At 39.5% G+C, this 20,480-nt stretch overlaps 2 protein-coding genes across 2 annotated transcripts in view; one reads left to right on the forward strand and one right to left on the reverse strand.

Annotated features, from left to right (window-relative positions):
• The window catches only part of RGSL1 (regulator of G protein signaling like 1), a 129,425-nt gene that overhangs the window by 70,907 nt on the left and 38,038 nt on the right, over nucleotides 1-20,480 (forward strand). The window contains exons 10-12 of the mRNA XM_017524482.2: nucleotides 6,426-6,488; nucleotides 6,905-7,127; nucleotides 10,522-10,629. Of these exons, the coding sequence (XP_017379971.2) occupies nucleotides 6,426-6,488; nucleotides 6,905-7,127; nucleotides 10,522-10,629 (394 nt within the window). The remainder of the gene's footprint in view (nucleotides 1-6,425; nucleotides 6,489-6,904; nucleotides 7,128-10,521; nucleotides 10,630-20,480) is intronic.
• Nucleotides 15,078-20,480, reverse strand: part of LOC108301277 (elongation factor 1-alpha 1-like) — a 16,272-nt gene continuing 10,869 nt past the window's right edge. The window contains exon 2 of the mRNA XM_037737089.1: nucleotides 15,078-15,106. Coding sequence (XP_037593017.1) covers nucleotides 15,078-15,106 — 29 coding nt within the window. The remainder of the gene's footprint in view (nucleotides 15,107-20,480) is intronic.

A 20,480-nucleotide genomic window follows, 5' to 3' on the forward strand; every position in this document is an offset into this window, starting at 1 on the left:
TACTCTGCTCCTGCTTTCTCATCTCCTGCCAGGACACCTCATCTGATGAACCCAAACAGAGGACAAGGGAACTGATTGATGTGGCTTATACAGGTTAATCTTCCAAGGCACAAACGGCAAAGAAGAGTAGAGAGTAGATCTGGAGGAGCAAATGGATAAAAGCATCAGATTATTTAGTGCATTATAACGTATTTACCTTGTAAAGCACATTCACACACATTGTCTCCTTTACGCTTCTTAGCACTCCCAAGAAGCAAACAGAGTAGCATTGTTGCTTCTCTAGTACAGATGGGGGAATTGAGTCACACAGAGAGTAAGTGAATTATCCCAAAGCCATGTAGCTAGCTAGTGGATAATCCAGGATCAGAATCCTGGAGTTTTTGGCCCTAAGTCTAGCATGATTTCCAGTATCTCGTAATTATCCAGGGTTGTACGGTGGTTTCAAAATAGATCAGTCTACTGGATCCACAGCCAAAGTGCTCCTTTGCTCAAGTTTTGATTAGTGTCTTTGCATTTTGTGGAGGCATTTTAGGACAGAGATTCAGACAGGGATTGTGCTTCTTGGATCAGCAGAATCTCACAGCAAATACTTTTGCCTGGGGCTTGGTGGAAAGATACTGAAGATATTTGTACATAGGAAAGACTGGCCTGTAACAGTTACTCAGACTAAACATTTTTATATCATTCTTGACTCACCTCTTTCTCTCACACCCATGTCTAGTCTGTTGGCAAACCCTGTTGGCACTACCTTAAGAAATCCAGAGTGACCACTCTTTTCTACCCTTGTTACAACCACTCCCACCCACCCCCTGTCCTCTTACCTGTAATACTGCAATGGTCTTCTAACTGATGCCTCTGTATCCACCCTGCCCCTCATCAACTCATTTCCATACAAACCACAGTGATTCTGTCAAAAGGTAGTGTAATTTAACAGGAAATGAGTGAGGACCATGAAAACAGATGGCTGTCTCAATGAAGCAATTTTCCTCTCAGTAAAATCCAAAGTCCCTAATAAATCTAGCAAAGCCCTACATGATATGCATTCCACCTCTCCTCTCTGGCTTCATCTACTATTCCACCCCCACCCCATGCTCATCACCCACTGTGCCAGGCACACTGCCAGCTTGGCTGTGCTCTGTAGCATATGGATATCTGCATGGCTTAGTCTCTCACTCCCTCAGGTCTCCATTAAAGAGTCACCTTTTCAGTGAGGACTTCCTTGGTCATTTGATGTAAAATTTCAAGCACACTCCAATTTTATTTTTCTCCTTAGCACATATCACCAAATACATCCATACTCAGAGTGACATCAGCAATATGGTGAAATAGGAGGTCCCCAGCTTTTGTTCACCCATAGAAACATGGACTTGCCAACTATCCACAGACAAAAGTGTCTTTTGATGAGCTTTGAGACCCAAGTTGGAGGCTGCACCACCCCAGCGGATTCAAGATCAAGGAAAGCTGCTTTGAAAAGGCAGTCTCGTGCCTCCAGTAGCAGACTTGTCAATCAGGATCACCAGCCTCATCTCCTGTGGACTCAGCTCCAGAATCATTTGTCCATAATTTTGCCACCAGACCTACCCTCCTATGGTCCTAGTAGAAACTGTGCCTGCCTAAAACCTTGTTAACAGGCCTAATGCCTTTGGGTCTCATTTGACATGGAAGCATCCCTGTGACCCACCTCCACATTGCTCAACCCCAGTCACGGAGGAAATGCCTGCCCAGAGATCCAGCAGGAACCACACCCTGATAACAGGTCTGCTGACCCCAGACCTGATGACAGACTCTGAGGCAGCCCTGTCCACCCACAGACCTAGAGACAGCCACATTCAATGGGTTTTTCACACTGCTAGCAGCCCCAGCTTTATCCCTGACTGCCTGTGGACTCAGCTGTAACCCAAACCACCTGCAGACCTTGAGGCAGCTCCATAGCCTTTGAACCAGGCTGTAGCTCCATCTGCCTACAGGTACAGGTCCAGCTCTGCCCACCCATAGACACAATGATCCTACTCATGGAACCCAACAATAGGCTTGCTTATAAACATCACCAGCTAACCAGCCCAGAATCTCTGACTGGCTAATTGGCAAAGGCCTTTATGTGTGTGCCAAAACCAGCCTGTGAAGACTGGAAGAGGTGACTGTTCCTTCAAGTGTGAACACACCAATGCAAGGATACAAGGGTCATGAAAAATCAGGCACATGTAATATCAGCAAAGGAAATTAATAACATTTCACTATCTGACCCTGAAGAAATGGAGGTTCATAAACTGCTTGGCCAAATAATTCAAAATAACATGTTTTTAAAAATGTTTTTGCTTTTTCTTTTTATAAAGGATTTCCAAACTGTTCAACAAAATAATCCTCTTTTTTAAGAGACAAGGTCTTACTCTGTCACCCAGGCTGGAATGCAGTGGCATGACCATAGCTCACTGCAGCCTCAAACTCCTGGCCTTAAGCTATATTCTCCCACCTTGTCTTCCCAAAGTGCTGGTATTACAGGAGCGAGCCACCATGCCCAGCCAAAATAATCATCTTAGAGAAGCTCAATAAGTGATACGAAAACACAGATAAACAACTGAACAAGATCAGAAAAAAATGCATCAATAAAACTAGAAGTTTAATAAAAAATAAAAGACATAATACAAGAGCCGAACAGAAATCCTGAAGCTGACAAATATAATGGCTAAACTGAAAAAAAAATTGATAAAGTGCTTCAACAGCAGACTTGATTAGGCCTCAAAGGCTTAAAGCAACTGAAATTGTTATCAGCTTAAAACAGATTTATGTTTTAAGAAGAAGAAAGAAATGAACTCAAAGACAGGTCATTTGAGAAATAAAAAGATTAAAAAACACCAAAGAAAGCCTATAGGACTTATGGGACACCATCAGGTGAACCAATATACACATAGACATCTCAGAAGGAGAAGAGAGAGATAAAGGGGTAGAAAGTTTATTTAAAGAAATAATGTCTAGAAAATTCACAAATCTGAGGGAAGTGGACACCTAGATTTCTGAAACTCAAAGATCTCCAAATAGGCTGAACCTAAAGAGTTTCAGACTCAGACAGATTAGAAATAAATTATTAAAAGTCAAAGACAAAGAATTTTGAAAGATGCAAGGGAAAAGTGACTTTTAATACACAAGGGAGCCTTGAAAAGACTATCAGCAGATCCCTCAGCAGAAACCTTATAGTCTGGAAGACAGTGGGATGCTATATTCAATATGCTGAAAGAAAGAAAAGGAAAACTGCCAATTAAGAATTTTTTACCCAGAGAAATTATCCTTTGAGAGTGAAGAAGTAAAAAAAAAAAAACTTTCCCAAACAAAATCTCAGTTTGTCACCACTACAAAAAATACTGCCTTACAAAAAGTACTAAAGGAACTTCAAAAATGAGGTGAAATTAAAAGGTGCTAAATAACAAAAAAATATATGAAAGTATAAATATCACTGCTAAAGGTAGGTATAATGACAAACACAGTATTGTCATATAATGAAGGTATATAAATCACTTTTAACACTAGTATTAAGACAAAGTTGTAAGAATAATTATAATCACAGAAATTAGTTAATGAAAACAAACTATATAAAAAAGTAAAAGCTGACATCAAGACATCAATTATGTAAACTGTAGCAAGTAGGGAGAACAGTGTAGAATTTTGTATGCAATTGAAGTTATCAGCTTAAAGCAATTGAAGCTGTTGTCAGCTTAAAACAGATTTATGACTATAAAATGTTTAATGCGAGGTTCATGGTAACCACAAAAAATGTACAGTAGATACCTAAAAGATAAAAAGAAAATAAAGCATATCACTACAAAAATAAATAAATAAATAAATCACAAAGGAAGGACAGCAATAGAGAAAGAGGGGGAAGAAGATAACTACGTAACAGACAGAAAACAATTTACAAAATGGCAACAGTAAGCCTACCTAACAATAATTACTTTAAGTGTAAGTTGTTTTAACTCCCCAGTGAAAAGCCATGGAGTAGATAAATGTATAGAAACACAAGACCCAACAATACAAGAGACTCATGATAGATTTAAGAGCACAGATAGGCTGAAAGTGAAAGGTTGAAGAAAGATATTTTATGGCAGTGGTAACCCAAAAAAAGCATATGTGGCTATACCAGATCAGATACAATAGAATTTAAGGCAAAAGCTGTCACAAAAGCCAATGGAGGTTATTTTATAATGGCAAAGGGTCTATTTAATAGGAAGATGTAGCAATTATAAATACGTATGCATCCAACATCATCATCTAAATATATAAAGCAAACATTGACAGATCTGAAGGAAGAACTTAATCTTCTATTATTATTGTGTTGCTTTAATAGAAGACTTCAACACCCCACTCTTCATAATGGATACATTACAGAGACAGAAAATGAACAAAGAAACAGCAGAACTGAACAACCTCATAAATCACTGACCTAACAGTCATATACAGAACTTTCTACTCAACAGCAACAGAATAATTACTCTTCTCATGTGGACATGAATATTCTCCGGAATAGATCATATGCTAGGTCACAAAAAGGTCTTAACAAATTTAAGATTAAAAACATTCTGTAGCCAGATGTGGTGGCACAGGTTTGTAGTCCTAACTGCTTGGGAGGCTGAGGTGGGAGGATCACTTAAGTCCAGGAGTTCAAGGTTACAGTGACCTGTGATCACACCCCTTCACCCCAGCCTGAGTGAAAGAATGAGACCCTGTCTCTAAAATAATAAAATGAAACAATACTACAAATACTTTTTAATCAAGTACAATGGAATGAAACTAGAAATCAAGAATAGAAAATGGGAACATTTACAAAAACATAGAATTAAACAGCACGTTTTGAAACAACTAACGGCTCAAAAAAATCAAAAAGGGCATTCAAAAATACTTCAGATCAATGAAAATAAAAACAACGTACCAAAACTTATGGGATGCAACAAAAGCAGTACTAAGTTGGATACTTATAGCAATCAGTCCTATCTTAAAAAGAAAGATACCAAATAAACCATCTAACTTTACACCTTACAGAACCAGAAAAAGAGAAGTAAACCGAAACTTATCAGAAGGAAAAAGAGGATAAAGATTAGAGAAGAAATACGTGAAATGGAGAATAGCCACGGCACCCGGCCTGACTCATAAATCTTTTAAACTAAAAGGGATGTTAATAGGGTATTCATTTCACATATGCTTATTACTCATATTTAATATATATTTACAGTTTATTTGTTAATGAGTAACATTATATTACATATTGTTCAGATTCAATCATTGAACTGAATTGTCTCAGGAATATACTTCACTCAAGTTTCCCAGGAGCCAAGGAGATTTGCTAAAAACTACTAAAATTTATATCCCTAAACTCACCTTTTGGCTGCATGATTGAGGCAGTTGGCAGAGATAATCTTACATTCTTAAAAATTACCATCAATTCATTGCCTACAAAATAATCCCCAGATTACTCAGCAAGGCATTCAAGTCCCTCATATATAATTCCAATGCTTCCTTGCTTCCTCTCTTGCCACTTCCCCATTCCTGAGCTCTTCACGTGAATGCTACATTTCAGCCCACACTGGAGTCTCATCATTCCCAAACATCTTCTTCCCCATCTCCATGCCTTTGCTTAAGCTCTTCCTACTGGCTGGGCTGATCTTTACTCAACTTCCCTGTGGGGAGTTCCTACTTATCCTGCAAGGTGCACATTAGAGTAAACCTCTTTACCTTTATGAATTCTTCCTGGATTTCCCTGACTGAATCAGAAGCTTTGTTAATACCTCTGTGAGAGCATGTGTTAGGTTGCCGTTCATGCTGGAAGTTGAGCTCCTTGTAACAACACTTGCAGCTTGCTGATCTCAATATTGCCAGCAATTCGTAAAGTGCCTGACACATAGGAGGCACTCATAAAGCATTTGTCACATGAAAGAATGAATGAATGAAACTAAGAGTATGGATTAATATATCTAGCTAAGCACTAACTCATAGGTTTTGTTCTTGTGTGTGTGTGTTTGTTTTAATGTAATAAAATGTTCTTCACCAAAGGGTAAGGTCTTCAAGTGGGAGATATGAGTAGATACACCAAAGAGAAATGCTTGGTTTTCAGGGCCATTTTGAGAAAAAATGAGCTATTACTTTGGAAAAGAATGAAATAATATGCAGATGTTAAGTAGTGGTTCTGCAATTTATCATCTCTCTTCTTAAATAAATATTTAGTACTCTGAGACTTAGAGAAAAGCTGTGGTAGCTGCTCTATTCAGAGAGAAAGGAACCCCTCCTAGTTGGTCATAGCTAATGTTTGCTGTTCCATTAGATCTCCAGATTACAGAACCCAGAATCTTCAGCCTCCTCTACTCCTAGGTGAACATAAGCAGGAGAGATGTGGCAAGCTGATCATCCACCTCATAATGCGTATTGCTGTGTTTGGCTTTCAGATGCTCAGTCCCTGGTATGATGAATTCCTGGATGAAGAGGACTACTGGTTTCTCATTTTTACAGTAGGAAGGACTTTGGGTTGGGAAGGAATCATGAGGATGAGGGAAGAAGAAAGAGCAATTGCTGTTTTAAAAGGCTTATGTATTAAAGTAAATGAAATTGTTCTTTTTCCTAGAGTCAACCAAAGATTGGCATGGTCCCTGTTGTTCTAAAGCTAAACCTTTCAAGGAAAAGGACTCGGTGCATAAGATGACTTTGAAAAAGTCACAATCGTAGAAAATTTCTCCCTTATAGAAAATGAGTTTGATTAGAAGAGGGTGGGGGTTGGCGTCTAAAGGAGCAATCGTGCTTAACAATGGAAATCAACCTGCTAAGACCCTGTGACAGGGAGACGTGGAGCACTGAGATCCTCCAGAACCATTGCTTCTGGTCTAGTTCCCGCAACAGATGTGGTCTTCTCTTCACCCTCTTCTCTTAGACACAGAACAAGTTCATCAGCTCCAGACGGCATAAAAGAGAATTTATGGACAAAGAAGAGAGCATTCTTCTTTATAAGAGGATTCAGCAGTCTTTGGAGTTAAGCCAGGCTTTGGCTGACATGAAGGAAATGGACGCTAAGCAGTGGAGAAAGATAGCTACGGAGGACCTGAGACGAGGAGGGTCTCTCCAGGTGGAGCTGACGCCTCCAGTGTTTCTTACAGGTCAGCCCAGTCACTGTAATTTTTTTGACCTTTACATATAGGCAACTGGAAAATAATATTTAATGTTTATGGGTTATTTACTAAGTGTCAGCACTACGCAATGCAGAGGTTACCTTATTTGATCATCAAAATAACCTATGAGGTAAGTGCTAAGTAACTGAGGCACAGAGAAGATGTGACCTCCCCAGGGTCATAGAGTAAGTTGCAGTCAGGATTTGAATGCAGACAGACTGTAACGCTCCTTGCTGGATCTGAGGGACCCAGATCGTTCAACTTTAGCCAGACTCTTGCTCACTAAAGCAATACCACAGCTGATGCTGAATACTTCATTTCATACATCTGATAAGCATGTTCCATCTCACCACATTTCCTCCAGAATAGGATCCAAGCGCATTTCTGTGAACATATTTTATAGTTACCCACTTCCCTAACGTAACACACCAGCCCACCCAGGTGGAGGAGAAATGTCATTAGGAGTAAAAGGCCTTGCAGTCCCAGAAGTCTGGGATTACACCCTTGCTGTCCTACTGACTTGTATACTTGAGCAATGTATTTAACGTCTCTTTAAGCCCCAGTTTTCTCATCTGTAAAACAAGAATAACAAACTTGTACAGGTGACCTGAGATCACCTATGAATGATCTCAGGAGTTCAGTACTGTAAATGTTAGTCATTATTATTCAAATTGAGCATATTGCTTTCATTATCTATATTGAGACAGTTGGAATACTGCATATTTCTCAAACTTTGATCCACAATAAATACATTTGTCTTCATAATTCCTTAAACATATACTTACGTATACATGTGCACATATATATGGAAACAAAAATTTCCAAAGGAATACTTGCCCTTATTATATAAGATGTTGTACACCAACATTTTTTATTCTATCCTATTTCATGTCGTGTAAAAGATAGCAATGTCACCATTTATTTTTTGGTATACTAATGAGCCATGACCTACACTTTGAAAAACACAGGTAAAGAGTAAGCAAAAGCTTTGAAAATTCAGTTGTACCATTCATATGTTCTGTGAGCTTGGGCAAGTTACTCCATCTCTCTGAACCTAATTTTTTCATCTATGCAGTGGAGATAATGGCCCCTAATTTATTTAGGATTAGAGGTAATATAGTTACGTAACAAGCAGGTGCTAAGTAAATGGTACTTGTTAGATTGCCAAAAGAATGTAACATCCAGCTCTTTTTTAAAACTTTAATGTGCACTCTCTATATAAATCAAGATGCCCTGGATACTTGCCCTTCAGAGCCATGCTTGGGCATGAATTATTTAAATCGAGCACGCATAGGCCCTCTTTTTTACCCATAGAGATTCCACCCTCTCTAAAACCTGAGGATCGTAGATCCTTTCCCAGGAATCAAGACAGAAGTAGAAGAAAAGATGGCTGGTAAATTTCACCACACATATATTGGGAAATGGGCATTACTGGGGGTACCAGGGATAGCTAGAAAGAATGTGAACCACGCCTTACAGAAGCTCCTTGTCCCTCTCCAAAGCACACATCATTACTTCCTCTATCACTGCTTTTTGGGAGCACAAGTCTGGCCTAATAAAGAGCCTTCTTTGCATTTGGTCAGGTCAGGGCTCTGAATCCCAGGTAGACTGGTGTATCCAGCTGTACCTTAAACTCGCAGAGTAGCAGAGTTAGAATACTCTCTTTCTTTTTTGAGATGAGTCTTTCTCTTGTTTCCCAGGCTGGTGTACAATGATGGTCTGCTCACGACAACTTCAGCCTCCTGGGTTCAAGCGATTCTCCTGCCTCAGCCTCCCAAGTAGCTGGGATTACAGGCACTTGCCACAACACCTGACTAATTTTTGTATTTTGGTAAAGACGAGTTTTCACCATGTTGGACAGGCTGGTCTCAAACTCCTGACCTCAAATGATCCTCCTACCTCAGCCTCCCAAAGTGCTGGGATTACAGGAGTGAGCCACCACACCTGGCCACTGTCATCTTTTATACAGGAAAACATGACTTCCAGAAAGGTGAAAAGACTTGCCCAAGGCTGCTCAGCAAGGAAGGAATTGATACAGGACCAGAAACCTGGATCCACTGCAGAAACAATCCACTGCTCTTAACACTTATGGTCAAATTCCCCTTGATTACACATGATGATGATGATGATGACATAAGAATAACTCACATTCATGGGTCCACACCCCAGTACTCTTTCTAGACTCAAATAGTATAGCTTCAGAAAGTACTGAACTGCCTAGAGAGTTCCAGGAGAACTCTGTGCATTTAGATATACTCTAAATCCCAGAACTCACATCCAAATGCATATTTCTCCACAGCAGGAAGTAAGGTACTATTCTGCTTCTGTTATCCAGATCTTTGTTAAAACTTCTCTTGCTATCTTAGCCTCATTGTCTTACCACATTCTGGATACAAAAAGGTATTCCCTCTCAATTCATTATGCATAACATAAGATGATACATGCTTGGTTCTAGGAAAAAATATCCACTCCAAAGGACAATGATTTGCAACTATTAATAATATTCAGATATGTAGTTAATTCTGAAAGTTATTCCCAAAGTCAGAGGTGAGAAAGGGAGAACATAGCATAGCATGTTCTTTGCCATTTCCTATTCTTAGGTTCTTCAAATTTTTTTTGAGACAACAGTAGAATGTTTGAAATGCATTTGTAGGTGTGGTGTCACGTCTTTAATCCCGATATTTGGGAGGCCAAGGCAGGAGTATCACTAGAACCTAGGAGTTCAAGACCATCCTGGGCAACATGGCGAAACCCCATCTCTGCAAAAAAACAAAAAACAAATACATTTCTACTCAACCCCTCAACAGATGGATGCTTTGAAGGAGTCACCATTCATTTGTATGAGTTACTTTTCAAACATAAATTAAAAATTAGTAGCTCTTTCAAGTTATACCTTGGCTACCCCCAGGCAAATAATCTCCATGGGTCAGTTTTCCCTGAGAAGGAGAGGATCTTCTTATTCTGGAAGGGAGAGGAAGCTTATTCCCTTGTTTATAATTTAGCTTAGAGAATTTGTATTATTTCTTTTTTTTCCCCATTTATTTATTTTATTGCATTTTAGGTCAGTTGGGGGGAAATGGGGAGGGACGGTGTGGGGTGGGGAGCTGGGGAGAGACAGCAAGGGGAGAGATGCCAGATGTAGGTGATGGGGAGGAAGGCAGCAAATCACACTGCTACGTGTGTACCTATGCAACAATCTTGCATGTTCTTCACATGTACCCCAAAACCGAGAATTTGTATTATTTCTGCAAGCATCCCATTTAAACATTTTCGGCCTCTTTAAATAACATTTTAAAGGCAATACCTTCAACAAAAGTATGTGAATCTTTGAACATAGACTTTGGACAACCAGACTGTATCTCTGTTTTTCCTTACTTCACAGACATCACTAAAATGTCCTTCGAGGAACTCTGCTACAAGAATCCAAAGATGGCCATAGAGAAGATCAGTGATGACTACAAAGTATACTGTGAGAAAGCACCGAAAAGCGGCAAGTGTTTAAAATCAGAGATAGACGAGGCAACTCAGCTTTTTCAAATCTAAGAGAAAATCTCTAAACTTAAGGAACAAACGCCAAAAGAGGAACCATGCTTTGTTGGAAATGGAGAGGTGGTTAGGGGGTAACGACTATGTCTTTTTTCTCCTACAAAGCCGTAGAAGGACATCATGAAAGTAAGATTAATTCTAAATGAATGAAGTGATGATGGTTAAGGTGGTTCATTTCTACTTTCTTATCTAGTTATCACTCTGGGGTTTTAAATAATGTGGATTCATCCCTGTCAAGTTACCTGGAGGCTGAGATTTGTGAGGGGAGGTTTGTCACCTTGGGAATAATACCTATAAGAGAGTGAGGAAGGCAGGACTGGGCAGAGATACATACTCAACCCTGAGGCAATCACAGCAGGCCTCAGCAGATGCCATAAGAAACTGTGTTGCTAGGATGGCCCTTCGGAGTTGTCCCTCAGTGAGGTAGGAAATTTACTGTGGGCTTTAGGTCTTCCACACTGATCTACAGGGGATGTGAATGCCCCTGGGAGGATATAACCTAGGCAGTTTCCTTTGGCTGAAGCAACGCTCAGAAGGGGCCTCATCTCTGGGTCATCAGCAGCCAACACCCAGGCATCTAAGGAAATGAGTGCTTTGGCCCTGAAGGGAGGTTCTACTTAGTACCCAGTACCACCCACTACTGTCCATTTGCTTTGTATAGGAATTTCACCTGACCTTGGAGTAGCTCCTCCAGGAATCTAACGGTTTCTTGTCCTGGGAAATGTATTTGAGAAAGGCTGGCTCACATTACTCTGCCTTATCTGAAGACCATTGCTAATACTCCTCTTCTTCTTCTCCTGCTCCCCATCCTAGATTTCTTTTATGCTCAGCTAGTACCTCTGTTGGTCTTGGGGTCTTACTAGACTCTCATCTCTGAGATATCTCAGCCCCTGGGCATCATGACTTCTCAGGCTGTGGCTGCTCCACTTGTCAGCTTATCATACACACTGGGCTAGGGAATACGAAGAGTGGCAAGTGAATTCTCCACTATCCCTGCCATGTTCCATGATCTTAACTATTAGGATCAATTACCCTATCAATACAGTGACCCCTTTGCTTGCCTGCTGGCTTCTTGGCATAAGGAGCTTAAAGCGATTGAATACCTACTGTTTCCTTTAGTAGAAGCATTCTGCCTCCAGGAACTAGGGTCTCTAGACTGGCACTGTCCAGTACAGGAGCCACTAGCCCCATGTGGCCACTGAGCACTTGAAATGTGACTGGTACATGTAGGTAAGTAAAAATCATTATTAAAATGAATTTCACCCTTTGCTTTTTGGCTTTCTCAATGTGACCACTGGAAAATTTTAAATTATATATGTGGCTCACATTGTACTTTTATTGGACAGCACTGGTCTAGACCTACAGGTATAAAGATGACAAATTTCCCTAAGTAAGTCACTGATACTGGTGTTAAATTGAACACTGCTTTCTTTCTTTGGCACCTGGACCCATGTATTCTACCACTGAAGACACACTTTTTAACGGTCTTTGATTTATCCTGGAGGATGATGCCTCATTTTCCCAAGGTATCATCGTTCTCCCCCAGCATTCTGGTAGCTCCAAGCTGCTTTCACAGCTATGCCTTCTAAAAGTGGCTCCATCACTCTATCAAGCCAGCAGCTCTCAAAGGAAATAGAACTAGTAGATCTCATCTTCATGGAACCCATTGACCACTGCCACACCTCCTTTTCTATAAAGTGTATCTCTTGGACAGAGGCAATGTTATGGGAGATCCCACTGAGGGATCAATCATTTTTAAGCCCCGAGATGGTGATGCTGTCTGAGACCTTGCAGATAAGATACATATTAGTTCCAGTCACAATGAGTTGCTGTTCCTTCCAGAGTAGAAAGAGTTCAGTGTAATCAGTTTGTCACCAAGTGGCTGGGTTTTATTAGGGATATTAATATATTGGGGGCCTGCATTTGTCTCTTTTGCCAGCAACTTAAGTGTTTGGTGTGCAAACATGGGGCACAGGCTGTTGTCTGTACATAGCCTCCAACACTGTGCCAGCACTGGAGTGGCTTATGACAGAGATTTGCTGGCATCACCTGGCAGGATGTCATTTTGTCTACTTGGTTGTTTAGTGCCTTTTTCATGGTAGTTGTTCTTTGGTGGGCCTTAAGATACAATACAAAGATCTTCACACTTCATGCTTATTCTCACAGATCCATCCACATGTGTATATTCCCAGACCTTTTTGTCCTTCTAATCCCCTAGCTTACCAGCCAAGCTGTTCATCACTACCTAAGAGTACATATATATTCTTACCTTGGGCTCCTTCTCTTTCCACACAAACAAATGCACAGGTGTACTGCCCGTAGTTCTGCTCATGGGGTTTTTCTCTCCCCATCATCTTTCAGAATCACCACCAAGAGGGGCTTCAGTTACATATTTTCCACCAACATATTGAGATGGTCCATTCATGAAACAGGTCCAATTTTTTTCCTCTTCTGTCAGTTGGTCATCAGTGGGACCAGTCAGCAATGTGAACAGCCATAGATGTGATGACAGCGAAGTGGCAGTGCCACAGTGGTAATGACATGGGTATCTGGGTCACCTGCTTGGGGAGTTTCTTGTACTTTCTGACCTGCCTCATGCCTGATTCCAGATGTACCATTTCCATTTTATGATGGATTACTTTTGGGCCAGCTATGACTTGGTGGTCTTGAGTAACCGAACTTATGACGGTATATTAGTCTATTCTCACACTGCTATAAAGAAATACTTGAATATACACCATGGAATACTATGCAGCCATAAAAAATGATGAGTTTGTGTCCTTTGTAGGGACATGGATGAATCTGGAAACCATAATTTTCAGCAAACTGACACAAGAACAGAAAATCAAACACTGCATATTCTCACTCATAGGCGGTTGATGAACAATGAGAACACATGGACACAGAGAGGGGAGCATCACACACTGGGGTCTGTTGTGGGGGGAAGGGAGGGACAGCAGGGAGGTGGGGAGGTCAGGGAGGGATAGATAACATGGGGAGAAATGCCAGATGTAGGTGACAGGGGGATGGAGGCAGCAAACCACATTGCCATGTGTGTACCTATGCAACAATCCTGCATGATCTGCACATGTGCCCCAGAACCTAAAGTACAATTTAAAAAAAATTTAAAAATAAAAAAAAAAAGAAATACTTGAGACTGGGTAATTTATAAAGAAAAGATATTTGATTTGGCTCATAGTTTCACAAGCTATATGGCAAGCATAATGCTGTCATCTGCTTGGCTTCTGGGGAGGCCTCAGAAAATTTACAGTCATGACAGAAGGTGAAGGGGGAGCCAGAACTTCACATGGTTGGAGCCAGAGAAAGAAAGGGGGAGGTACCACACACTTAACCATATATATATATATATATGGTTAAGTGTGTAACCATATATATACACATATATACACATACATATACACATATATATGCACACATACATATACACATCTATATATATACACACATATATATGCACATATATATACATATATATACACATGTATATACACATACACATATATGTATTCTGAAAATAACAACTAACTTATAGAAAAAAAAGTACAGAAAAAGAATCCTTTATTGAACCACTTGAGAGTAGCTGTCAACCTAATGCCCCATCATACTCAATAATTCAGTGTATACTTTCCACAAGCAAGGACATTCTCTCACAAAGCCACAATACAATGATCAGAATCAGGAAATTAACACTGATACATTACTACCACTTAATTTTCACACCAAATTCAAGATGTATTGAAGGTCACCTTACTCAGATTTTCTTTGACTTTTACATCCTTGACACTTTTGAAGATTTCAAGTCTATTTTTACAGATGTCCCTTCATTTTTGTTTGATATTTTCTCATGATTAGCTTCAGGTTATGCATTCAGGCTACTCAGAAATATCATTGCAGTTCGTTTCATTGCACCAAGTGATGCACAGTTTTGCTTTGTTCCATTACTGATGATGTTCCCACCCCTCTTGTTGTAGAAATGGGGTTTCACTATGTTCTCCTGGCTGTTCTTGAACTCCTAGCCTCAAGAGATCATCTCACCTTGGCCTCCCAGAGCACTGGGATTATAGGCATTGATCTTGCCTTTGATCATTTGGTTAATTTGTCACCTGCCAGGATTCTTTACTATAAATTTAATATTTTTTCCTTTCATGATTAACAAGTACTGTGGGGTGTCAGGGTCACTGCTTGCAGGGGTGTATCCTGCAGACTTTGACTTAATGACGGATGAATAAAGTATACTGACAAACAGATATTATGCTTTGCTAGTTTGACTGAGTGTGTCTGTGCAGCTTACAGACTCCTTGGAGAGTGCTGTAAACAGTGGCAACTGCTGGCCTTTACTAACTAGTGAGATTCACATTTATTCAGTAAAGTTCAATTGACAAAGGCTTGAGTCAACACCACTAGAGGTTAAATATTAAAGGACAGGTTCCATGCTTAAAGCAAACACTATTAGTGAGTAAAATCTTTGGTAGACCTCCTCCTGAGAAGGCCATCTGGCTCAAAGATTAGTTTTAAGATTGCATAAGTAAACAAGTTAGTTAGGTAAACTACTCACATTCTTTTGTATTTGTGCCTTAATCTCTCTGGCTCTTGCAAAGAGATTCCAGTTGCCTTCAGCTAAGAACTATAGAAAAAACTTTTGGACTTTCTAAAAGGGTTTGAGACAATATTCTGTAACTTTCTTTAATATTTTTCCTTTAATATTTTTGCTACTACCTTAAGTGAAACTTCACAATGGGGGGTGTACTTTGAAATTTTGTAAATATTTCATTCTTACACTTTTAATTAATTAATTTATATCTGTATGAACTCATTTTTTTAATTCAATGGGTTATAATTCATTACTATTATTATTTCAGTGCTCACATTTTCCCCAGTTGTTAAGTGGCACCCATTTCAAGCTGGCTTTTGTCTCCCTTTGAAATGTCTGTTGAGCATGTTCTTGCTTTATTGTATATGTCTCCCAGGTGCATCTTATACTTTTCCTGCTCCAGCTCTAGAATTAGCCATTATTCAAAGAGCCTGGTTCCTTTTCTTGGTGAATGATGCTTAAAAGCCAAGATCCAGAAACTAGGTTAACTCATTGCTACTGGGGTGTCACTGCAATCAGATCTTTTTAGTGGATTAGAGCTAAAGAATGTGTGTGTCCCAGAGATTCTGGTATGTTGTATCTTTGCTCTCATTGGTTTCAAAGAATTTCTTGATTTCTGCCTCAATTTTATTGTTTACCCAGAAGTCATTCGGAAGCAGGTTGTTTAATTTCCATGTAATTGTATGGTTTTGAGTGATCTTAGTAATTTTCTTAGTGATTTCTATTTTTATTGTGCCATGGGCTAAGAATATGGTTGGTATAAGTTCATTTTTTTAAATTTGCTGAGTTTTTTTTTTTATGGCTGATTATGTGGCCAGTTTTTTTTGGGGGGGTGGGGGTGGGGATGGAGTCTCACTCTTGTTGCCCAGCCTGGAGTGCGATGGCATGATCTCAGCTCACTGCAACCTCCACCTCCTGAGTTCAAGCAATTCTCCTGCCTCAGCCTCCTGAAAAGCAGGGATTACAGGCACCCACCATGCTCGGCTAATTTTTGTATTTTTAGTAGAGACAGGGTTTCACCATGTTGGCCAGGCTGCTCTTGAACTCCTGATTTTAGGTGATCTGCCCACCTCAGCTTCCCAAAGTGCTAAGATTACAGGCATGAGCCACAGCACCTGGCCCTTATGTGGCCAATTTTAGAGTATGTACCATGTGCAGATGAGAAGAATGTATGTTCTGTTGTTTTGGGGTAAAGAGTTCTGTAGATGTCAGTTAGATCCGTTTGGGTCAAGTGTTGAGTCAGGTCTGGAATTTCTTTGTTAGTTTTCTGCCTCAATGGTCTAACACCGTCAGTGGGGTGCTGAAGTCTCTCACTGTTATTGTGTGATTGTCTAAGTCTCTTTGCAGGTCTCTAAGAACTTGTTTTATGATCTGGGTGCTCCTGTATTGAGTGCATATATATATATATATATATATATATGATAGTTAAGTCTTGTTGAATTGAACCTTTACTGTTATGTAATGCCTTTCTTTGTCTTTTTTGATTGTTGTTGATTTAAAGACTGTTTTGTCTGAAATTAGAATAGCAACCCCTGCCTTTTTGTTTGTTTGTTTGTTTTCCATTTGCTTGGTAGATTTTTCTCCGTCCCTTTTCTTTGAGCCTATGGGTGTCATTGCATGTGAGATGATTGTCTTGAAGATAGTAAACAGTGGGTCTTGCTTGTTTATCCAGCTTGCCACTCTGTGCCTTTTAATTGGGGCATTTAGCCCATTTACATTCAAGGTTAATATTGGTAGGTATGGATTTGAAAAATTACTTTATAATTTTTAATTTATAAGTTTTACATTTCCATGATTACATTTGTATTTCATTCTTTCTGATGCTATTATAAGTAGAACTATTTTTATTTCATTTCAGATTATTCATTGTTAGTATATAGAAAGACAACTGATTATTGCATGCTGAACTTGTAGCCTAAAACTTATTGAATTTGTTTGCTAGGTTTAATAGTGTTTTTGTGGATTCTTTAGAATTTTCTATATATTGGATCATGTAATTTCTGAATAAAATAGCTTTGCTTGTTCCTTCCTAATGTGGACGTTTTTTATTTTCTTTTCTTGCCTAAGTGCTCTGGCTAGAACTTCCAGTACAGTGCTAAACAGAAACAGTGATACAAGGCGTCCTTGTCTTCTTCCTGAGCTGAGGGGGAAAGCTTTCAGTCTTTCACCATTGAGTATAATGTTTCCTGTGACTTTGCCCTTGATCATGTTGAGGATATTCTCTTCTATTTCTAGTTTGTTGGATGATTTTTATCATGAAAGAATGTTGGATTTTGTCAAATGCTTTTTCTTTGTCAGTTGAGATGATGTTCTTTCTCTTTTTCCCTCCTTCCTTCCCTCCTTCCTTCCTCTCTTTCTCTGTGTTTCTCTCTCTCTCTCTCTCTCTCTCTCTCTTTTTTGAGACAGAGCCTTGCTCTCTCACCGAGGCTGGAGTGCACTTGCGCAATCCTGGCTCACTGCAACCTGCACCTCCCAGGTTCAAGCAATTCTCCTGCCTCAACCTTCCAAGTACCTGGGATTACAGGTGTTTGCCATGACACCTGGCTAATTTTTGTGTTTTTAATAGAGATAGGGTTTCGCCATGTTGTCCAGTATGGTCTCAAACTCCTGACCTCAAGTGATCTTGAGGTCTGGCTCTGCCTCCCAAAGTGTTAGGATTACAGGTGTGAGCCACTGCACCTGGCCATGATGTATAACCGTCTTAATTTTCTACTGGATTTGATATGTTCACATTGTATTGAGCATTTTTGCATCTATATCCATCAGGAATGTTGTTCCATAGCTTTCGTGGGCTGTGTTTGTCTGATTTAGTATCAAGATCATGCCGACCTTAGAATGAGTTAGGAAGCATCTCCTCCTCTTCGATATTCTGGCAGTGTTTAAGGAGAATTAATGTTAGCTCTTCTTTAAATGTTATGTAGAATTTTCCAGTGAAGTCATCAGGTCCTGGGCTTTCTTTTGTTGGATGGTTTTTGATTATTGGTTCAATCTCCCATTCAAACTGTTTGTTTCTTCTTGGGTCAGTTTTAGAAGTTTGTACATTTCTTGAAATTTGTTTATCTAGATTACCTAATTTGTTGCCATAAAATTGTTTATAGTTGTCTCTTATAATCCTGTTTATTTCTGTAAGGCTGGTAGTAATGTCTTCACTTTTATTTCTGATGTTAATAATTTTTTCCCCTTTTTGTTAATAAGTTTAGCTAAATGTTTGTCAATGTAGTTATCTTTTCATAAGAAAAAGCTATTGTTTTTGTTGATGGTCTCTATTGCTCTCAGAGAGTAAATGCTTCTACTCTCTATTTTGTCAACTTCCACTCTTGTCTTTATTATTTCCTTTCTTCTGCTAGTTTTAGATTTAACTTGGGCAGGTGCAGTGGCTTATACCTGTAATCCCAGCACTTTGGAAGGCTGAGGCAGGAGGATACCTTGAACCTAGGAGTTTGAGACCAGTCTGAGCACCATAGTGAGACCCTGCCTCTACAAAAAAAATTAAAAAATTAACCAGGCATGCTGGGCACGATGTGTCATGCCTGTAATCCAGCACTTTAAGAGACCGAGGCAGGCAGATCATCTGAGGTTGGGAGTTTGAGACCAGCCTAACCAACATGGTGAAACCCTGTCTCTACTAAAAATACAAAAAATTAGCCAGGCTTGATGATGCATGACTGTAATCCCAAATACTCAGGAGGCTGAGGCAGGAGAATCGCTTGAACCTGGGAGGTGGAGGTTGCAGTGAGCTGGGATTGAGCCATTGTACTCCAGCCTGGGCAACAAGAGTGAAACTCTGTCTCAAAAAAAAAAAAAAAAATTAACCAGGCACGATGGCACATGTCCTTAGTTCCAGATATTTGTGAGTCTGAAGTGGGAGAATTGCTTGAGCCTAGGAAACTGAGGCTGCAGTGAGCCATGATCACGTGACTGTACTCCAGCCTAGGCAACAGAGTGAGACCCCATCTCTAAAAAATAACAATAAAAACACATTTAGCATGCTTGTCTTTATCTAGTTCCTGAACCTGTAAGACTAGATTGTTTACTTATCTTTCTTTTTTAGTATCTACATTTATAACTACGAGTTTCTTTTTTTGAGCAATGCTTTCACTGCATCCCATAGGCTTTGGCATGTGATGTTTTTATTTTCCTTTAGCTCAAAATTAATATGCTTTTCAAGGTGCCCAACATCATTAATCAGAGAAAAGCAGATTAAAACTACAATGTGATGCCATCTCACCCCAGTAAAAATGGCTTATATCCAAAAGACAGGCAATAACAAATGCTGGCGAGGATGTGGAGAAAAGGGAACCTTTGTACACTGTTGCTGGGAATATAAATTAATACAATCACTATGGAGAACAGTTTGGAAGTTCCTCAAAAAACTGAAAATGGAGCTACCATATGATCCAGCAACCCCACTGCTAGGTATATACCCAAAAGAAAGGAAATTAATTATCAAAGCGTTATCTGCACTCCCACATGTGTTGCAGCACTGTTCACGATAGCCAAGATTTAAAAGCAACCTATATGTCCGTAAACAAATGAATGGATAAAGAAAATGTAGTCCTATACACAATGCAGTACTATTCAGCCATTAAAAAAAATGAGATTCAGTCATTTGCAACAACATGGATGGAACTGGAGGTCATTATATTAAGTGAAATAAACCAGGCACAGAAAAATAAACATTGCATGTTCTCACGTATTCGTGTGATCTAAAGATCAAAACAATTGAACCCATGGGATACAGAGTAGAAGGATGGTTACCAGTGGCTAGGAAGGGTAGTTGTGGGGTGGGGAGGCGGCTGTGTAGGCTGGTAAGGGGAGGTAAGAATGGTTAATGGGTACAAAAAAGTAATTTGAATGAATAAGGCCTAGTATTTGATAGCACAACAGAGTGACTATTGTTAATAATAATTTAATTGTACGTTTTAAAATAACATAATTGGATTGTTTGCAACACAAAGTATAAATGCTTGAGAGGATGGATACCCCATCTTCCATGATGTAATAATTATACATTGCATGCCTGTATCAAAACATCTCATGTACACCATAAATATATACACCTAAGCACCCACAAAAATTAAAAGTTTTAAACACAAAGTTATTATGCTTTTCAGCCCCAGAATTTTTACTTGGTTTCCTTTTATAATTTCTCTTTTTCTTTTTTTTTTTTTTTTTTTTTTTTT

This window comes from Cebus imitator, unplaced genomic scaffold, assembly GCF_001604975.1.
Source record: "Cebus imitator isolate Cc_AM_T3 unplaced genomic scaffold, Cebus_imitator-1.0 Scaffold33, whole genome shotgun sequence".
NCBI lineage: Eukaryota > Metazoa > Chordata > Mammalia > Primates > Cebidae > Cebus > Cebus imitator.